The following is a 6,759-nucleotide window of genomic DNA, read 5'->3' as shown; positions in this document are numbered from 1 at the left end:
CAGCCCGCTGTCGGTGCTCCGTCTTCGGCCTGGGTCCAGGGAGACTCCGCGCTTTTATTCCAGCTTCCACGGGGCTCCACGGAGCTCCGCGCCAACCGGAGCAGCCACCAGGCCCATCAGATGGACCGTGGAGACTCACCGGCCGAACGGGAAGCCACAGCGTGAAAGCCCCGCTTCTCCAGGACAAAGTGCAACTTTTTGCCGAAAAAGCGCTAAAAACGGCCGAAAATGGGGGAAAAGAGGGCTGAGACCCGCTTGGATGGCCTCCCGAGACTTCAAGGATCATGAAAATATGTCTAAGTGTTGAAACACTTAGTCATTTTTCCGCCCAGACCCTCTTTTCCAACTCTCTCCTGATATCGTTCCGGCAGTGATTTTCTTTATAAGGGCCCGAAAAGCGTTTTGACTTTCACTCCCAGAACGCCCCCCCCGTCGTGGGGGCAGTACTGCTTTTTTTAAAACCCCGTATCTCCCTCATTTTTAAAGATAGAACCATGCGGTCTTCACCGGGCTGCTCTTCGGGCTCCGGAGATTCGAACCATATCCGGTTTTCCCGGATAAAACGCATTTTTGACCGATTTTTGGAGCTCATTTCCCGGTAAACTTCTTTCGCTTCTACCGCCGGCTGGGAAGGTCCTAGAGACGATCCGAGACCACCACCGTGTTCCCCGCGGTCCAAGCTTTCAGCCAATATATGGTTTGCCTGGGTGCAGTGCGTTTTTAAGGATCGAACCGGAGCTCCGGAGGTCCAGACCGGGGATCCGCGGCAGAGCTATCCGGGAGGGCCGCGCTAGCAGGCGGACGAAATCTGCAGCTGCTCACCGCCGAGTCTCCCCCTCTGGAAGTCCGGTTTTCGGACCTCCACCCAGGCTTCCGGGACCGACACCCTCGTGACCGGGGCCGTCTCAGGAGCTCGATGATCCGGGTCTCGGGTCGGTGGGACCCCGGGAACCGGACCGGAGGTCCGGTTGGGCCCAAAACGGTTAAAAATTCGTATAAATTCGGGGGAACGTCCTAGCGGAAATCGGAGACCACCAGAACCATCCGCGGACCGGCCCGGATCCGACGGTGTGCGGCTCGCCCGGGTTCCGGTCCGTTTGGACCGACTTATCGCGGGGCAAAGCCGGCCCGGTTTGACGCTAATCCTTTGGAGACCCGTAGAAGCTCGAGGGAAGGTCCTAGAGACGATCCGAGACCACCTCCGTGTTCAGGAGGCTCGGAGCTTTAAAACGGTATATGACATGCACGTATGGGGGGCCCCGATCTCCCAGGAGAGCCGGAAATGTCGTTTTCAGCCATCCGGAAAAGGGCCCTCCATAGGGAATGAATGGGAGACCACCCGACCTTTGAACCGGGGCTGCAGCCGCAAACGGGGTCCGATCTCCGCGTGCTTCGGCACCCTTGGAGGGTACGTCGGGGGCTATGGCCAAACCGAGTTTGAGACCCCTGGCTCTTATGGTTGGGTCTCCAGGGGGTCTCAAATCTGGGGCCCCCCAGGGCCTGGATCTCGGCCTCGGGGGGCGGGGGGCCCGGACCAACGGTGGCACACGGTCGTGGGGGTTGCCCCCAACCGACCCACCGAGTTTCAGCCCTCTGGGACACCGTTAAGGGGGTCTCCCGCGGGGGTCTTTGCCTCCGTCCCATAACCCACCTTACCTTTGGAGACCCGTAGAAGGTCGGGGGAAGGTCCTAGAGGCGATCCGAGACCACCTCCGTGTTCAGGAGGCTCGGAGCTTTAAAACGGTATATGACATGCACGTATGGGGGGCCCCGATCTCCCAGGAGAGCCGGAAATGTCGTTTTCAGCCATCCGGAAAAGGGCCCTCCATAGGGAATGAATGGGAGACCACCCGACACTTCGGGCGGGCCTGGAGCCGCAAACTTGGTCCGATCTCCGCGTGCTTTGGAACCCTTGGAGGGTACGTCGGGGGCTATGGCCAAACCGAGTTTGAGACCCCTGGCTCTTATGGTTGGGTCTCCAGGGGGTCTCAAAGTCCGGGGGCCCCCCAGGGCCGGGATCCAGGCCCTGGGGGGCGGGGGGCCCGGACCAACGGTGGCACACGGTCCGGGGGAAGGCCCCGGACCGACCCACCGAGTTTGAGACCCCTGGCTCATAGGGTAGGGTCTCCAGGGGGTCTCAAAGTCCGGGGGCCCCCCAGGGCCGGGATCCAGGCCCTGGGGGGCGGGGGGCCCGGACCAACGGTGGCACACGGTCCGGGGGAAGGCCCCGGACCGACCCACCGAGTTTCAGCCCTCTGGGACCCCGTTAAGGGGGTCTCCCGCGGGGGTCTTTTCCTCCGTCCCATAACCCTACCTATGGCGAACGGCCAATGTCCGCGGTTGGCGCTGCCCTGCCTCCGCTGACGCTGCCAGGGCGTACGTGAGCGCTGCCCTGCCTCCGCTGACGCTGCCAGGGCGTACGTGAGCGCTGCCCTGCCTCCGCTGACGCTGCCAGGGCGTACGTGAGCGCTGCCCTGCCTCCGCTGACGCTGCCAGGGCGTACGTGAGCGCTGCCCTGCCTCCGCTGACGCTGCCAGGGCGTACGTGAGCGCTGCCCTGCCTCCGCTGACGCTGCCAGGGCGTACGTGAGCGCTGCCCTGCCTCCGCTGACGCTGCCAGGGCGTACGTGAGCGCTGCCCTGCCTCCGCTGACGCTGCCAGGGCGTACGTGAGCGCTGCCCTGCCTCCGCTGACGCTGCCAGGGCGTACGTGAGCGCTGCCCTGCCTCCGCTGACGCTGCCAGGGCGTACGTGAGCGCTGCCCTGCCTCCGCTGACGCTGCCAGGGCGTACGTGAGCGCTGCCCTGCCTCCGCTGACGCTGCCAGGGCGTACGTGAGCGCTGCCCTGCCTCCGCTGACGCTGCCAGGGCGCTGATTAGCCGGAGGGCACCGGCTGCGCCCCGCCAATTGGCCTCAATAGGCTGCACCTGCTGCGCCCCGCCGTTCCCCTGCAGCTAATTGGCCTCAATAGGCTGCACCTGCTCATTCCAGCCCCGGCAGCCGGACAGAGACGCTTCTGCTGGAGGTTTTGAGCACCGGGGAAGCTTCCAGATGCCAAACCATCGACCCTACAGACGCTGCCCCATCTGCCGCAGTAAGTTTGCCCAGCTGCCGAAGCATTTAGAGCGAGTTCACCGCGTTTTGAACCAGGCGGAGCGGAAAATCCTGCTGGCTTTTGCCCACGGGCGAGTCAACGTCCGGGGAATGGACTGCCCTGTCCGGGGCTGCACCTACAGAGGTCCCAGGGTCGACCGCCACCTCTCCGCCGGTCACGGGGAGCTGGAGGTCGAGACGATAAGGGGGCACCTCCGCAGCCTTCACTGGAGGGCCACCATCCACGCTCTCTCCGTACTGAGGTCCACGGAGCCCACGCCACGGCTGGCTTCCGAGCTGGACCTGCCGGACCAGCAGCAACCAGCCCCAGACTCTCCTGGGGAGGACGGAGACGTGTCCTCCTCTTCTCCGGGGACCGCCCTGGAGCCTCTTTCCGGTAGGGATTCTCCGCCTCGCTCCCACAGACCTGGTTCTCTGCCCGCATCGCCGCCCCCTGGTTCCAACGCCTCTTCTCCTCCTCCTCCTCCTGGCTCCACGGCCAGCCCTCCTCCTCCTCCTCCTCCTGGTCCTGGTGGTCCTGGTTCCGACCCCGGCTCTCCCCCTCCTGGTCCTGCTTCCAACGCTGGCTCTCCTGCCCCTGCCGGGACGCGGCCAGAGGCGGAGACGAGCGACTCTGACCCTCCGGCCGGCTCCAGCAGCACCAGGGCGGTCCGAGGGCTTGCCCTGCTCCCCTTCGCACCGCTAGTGTTCCCCGCTGCCGTGGAGAGCTACTTGGAGGAGTACCACACGCACCTCCGTGGGGCCCTGCCCACCCCGCAGCACTGCATGAACGCGCGCTCCAAGCTGGGCCGGATCCGGAGCCTTCTCTCCTTCGTGGCCCGGGGGAAACCTCTCAACGCCACCTGGGCGTTCATGCATGACCTGGAGAAGATCCACGCCTTCCCACAAGCCCTGAAGGACAGGAGGAGAGCCATAACAACAGTCAAGGTCTACCTGGTGAACTTCTCGCAGTTCATGGACTACTTCTCCGAGACCCCGCCGAGGGGCTGCAGGCTGACCAAGAGACAGATCAGGGGGGTGAGCAGGGCGGTCAGAGCGGACCTCCAGCAGATCGTGACCGAGGTAACCCTCCACCAGATCTCCGTGAAGCGCTCCAAGGCCAAGAGGTCCATCAGCAGGAAGCAGCTGCGGAGGTGCAAGAGCCTGGCCACGGCCACCATCCCTGTGCTCCTCGGGAAGCTGGAGGCGGCACCCTCGAACGTCCAGCTCCGCCACAGGCTCTACGGCTACCTGGCCTGCTACCTGTCTGCTGTCTACGGCCACCGGCCTGGGGTGCTGACCAACATGACTGTGGGGGAGCTCCAGGAGGCGATGGAGGATGCTGAGGAAGGATCTCCAGGCTTTGTGATCAATGTAAGTGGATCTACGAGAACCAGGGGCATGGAGCTCCGGGCAGAGAACCAGGCGCACTGAGCTCCATGCTCCTGGAGCTCATCTCATCTCATCCCTTCTCAGGTGAGGAACCACAAGACCAACAGGGCCTTCGGGGCGGCCCAGCTGTTCCTGACCCACGCCGAGTTCAGCTGGTTCGTCCGGTGGCTCTCCGTCCGGAACACGCTGAACCCACCGTGCCGGTTCCTCCTCTTCAGCAGCAACCAGAAGCGGATCGCCAAGCTGACGCGGTTCTCCCAGTGTGCCTGGACGGAGATGGGGCTTCCAGGCCGGCCGACCATGACTGATTTCCGCAGCGCAGTGGCCACACACGTGGGTAGCACATTTCTCCGGTCGGAGGGGGGGGGGGGAAAGAAAAAACCACCAGGTTTTTTAATACATTTTTATTCTGTTTTTCAGGCAAGGGATGCACACAGCAGCGAGGTCAGGGGACAGCTTGCCCGGGTGATGTGCCACGACACCAGGACCGCGGACAGGTTCTACGCCAACCAGCTCACGGCGGAACAACTGGCGGACATCCGGAGCAAGTTTGACCGGGCCACAGCGCCACAATCTTCCTCTCCAGGCTCCGGGGAAGCCAGCCCACCACTCCCCCCCCGGCAAGGTGACTCCTCTTCGGACCTGGCCTCCTCCACCACCCCTGGGGACTCGGAGAGAGAGACGGAGGAAAACAATTAAAAATGTTCAATAAAGATGTTAAATGTGAAACAACCGCATCTCTTTAATTACCTGGGCTGGGGAGGGAGGGTAGGTTGGGGTAGCTCCAGGCCCTGACCTCCAGGAAGAGAACCAGGCATGGAGCTGCAGGCCCTGACCTCCAGGAAGAGAACCAGGCATGGAGCTGCAGGCCCTGACCTCCAGGAAGAGAACCAGGCATGGAGCTGCAGGCCCTGACCTCCAGGAAGAGAACCAGGCATGGAGCTGCAGGCCCTGACCTCCAGGAAGAGAACCAGGCATGGAGCTGCAGGCCCTGACCTCCAGGCAGAGAACCAGGCATGGAGCTGCAGGCCCTGACCTCCAGGAAGAGAACCAGGCATGGAGCTGCAGGCCCTGACCTCCAGGAAGAGAACCAGGCATGGAGCTGCAGGCCCTGACCTCCAGGAAGAGAACCAGGCATGGAGCTGCAGGCCCTGACCTCCAGGAAGAGAACCAGGCCTGGAGCTGCAGGCCCTGACCTCCAGGCAGAGAACCAGGCATGGAGCTGCAGGCCTTGACCTCCAGGCAGAGAACCAGGCCTGGAGCTGCAGGCCTTGACCTCCAGGCAGAGAACCAGGCCTGGAGCTGCAGGCCTTGACCTCCAGGAAGAGAACCAGGCCTGGAGCTGCAGGCCCTGACCTCCAGGCAGAGAACCAGGCCTGGAGCTGCAGGCCTTGACCTCCAGGCAGAGAACCAGGCCTGGAGCTGCAGGCCTTGACCTCCAGGCAGAGAACCAGGCCTGGAGCTGCAGGCCTTGACCTCCAGGCAGAGAACCAGGCCTGGAGCTGCAGGCCCTGACCTCCAGGCAGAGAACCAGGCCTGGAGCTAAAGGCCTTGACCTCCAGGCAGAGAACCAGGCCTGGAGCTGCAGGCCTTGACCTCCAGGCAGAGAACCAGGCCTGGAGCTGCAGGCCTTGACCTCCAGGAAGAGAACCAGGCCTGGAGCTGCAGGCCCTGACCTCCAGGCAGAGAACCAGGCCTGGAGCTGCAGGCCTTGACCTCCAGGCAGAGAACCAGGCCTGGAGCTGCAGGCCTTGACCTCCAGGCAGAGAACCAGGCCTGGAGCTGCAGGCCTTGACCTCCAGGCAGAGAACCAGGCCTGGAGCTGCAGGCCTTGACCTCCAGGCAGAGAACCAGGCCTGGAGCTGCAGGCCTTGACCTCCAGGCAGAGAACCAGGCCTGGAGCTGCAGGCCCTGACCTCCAGGCAGAGAACCAGGCCTGGAGCTGCAGGCCCTGACCTCCAGGCAGAGAACCAGGCCTGGAGCTGCAGGCCTTGACCTCCAGGCAGAGAACCAGGCCTGGAGCTGCAGGCCTTGACCTCCAGGCAGAGAACCAGGCCTGGAGCTGCAGGCCTTGACCTCCAGGAAGAGAACCAGGCCTGGAGCTGCAGGCCTTGACCTCCAGGCAGAGAACCAGGCCTGGAGCTGCAGGCCTTGACCTCCAGGCAGAGAACCAGGCCTGGAGCTAAAGGCCCTGACCTCCAGGCAGAGAACCAGGCCTGGAGCTGCAGGCCTTGACCTCCAGGCAGAGAACCAGGCCTGGAGCTGCAGGCCCTGAC

The 6,759-nt window shown here is 63.7% G+C and overlaps 1 protein-coding gene across 1 annotated transcript; it reads left to right on the top strand.

Moving 5' to 3' along the window:
- Positions 1-2,802: 2,802 nt before the first annotated feature.
- LOC148152393 (uncharacterized) lies at positions 2,803-5,215 on the top strand. Its single transcript, XM_088003614.1, has 3 exons — positions 2,803-4,465; positions 4,568-4,816; positions 4,904-5,215. The coding sequence occupies exons 1-3, from the start codon at positions 3,050-3,052 to the stop codon at positions 5,180-5,182; spliced, it is 1,944 nt and encodes a 647-aa protein (XP_087859740.1). The 5' UTR covers positions 2,803-3,049; the 3' UTR covers positions 5,183-5,215.
- Positions 5,216-6,759: the final 1,544 nt, after the last annotated feature.

The sequence above is a fragment of the Poecilia mexicana genome, unplaced genomic scaffold (assembly GCF_051168715.1).
Source record: "Poecilia mexicana isolate PSO_F unplaced genomic scaffold, ASM5116871v1 ptg000076l_RagTag, whole genome shotgun sequence".
Classification (NCBI taxonomy): Eukaryota; Metazoa; Chordata; class Actinopteri; order Cyprinodontiformes; family Poeciliidae; genus Poecilia; species Poecilia mexicana.
Note: the sequence above shows the minus strand (reverse complement) of the source record. Positions and strands in the feature narration are given on the sequence as shown.

Coding starts and splice junctions, on each gene's coding strand:
- LOC148152393 (XM_088003614.1), top strand. CDS start 3,050: ATGCCAAACCATCGACCCTACAGACGCTGCCCCATCTGCCGCAGTAAG. Junction 4,466..4,567: donor CTCCAGGCTTTGTGATCAAT/GTAAGTGGATCT, acceptor ATCCCTTCTCAG/GTGAGGAACCACAAGACCAA. Junction 4,817..4,903: donor GCAGCGCAGTGGCCACACAC/GTGGGTAGCACA, acceptor TCTGTTTTTCAG/GCAAGGGATGCACACAGCAG.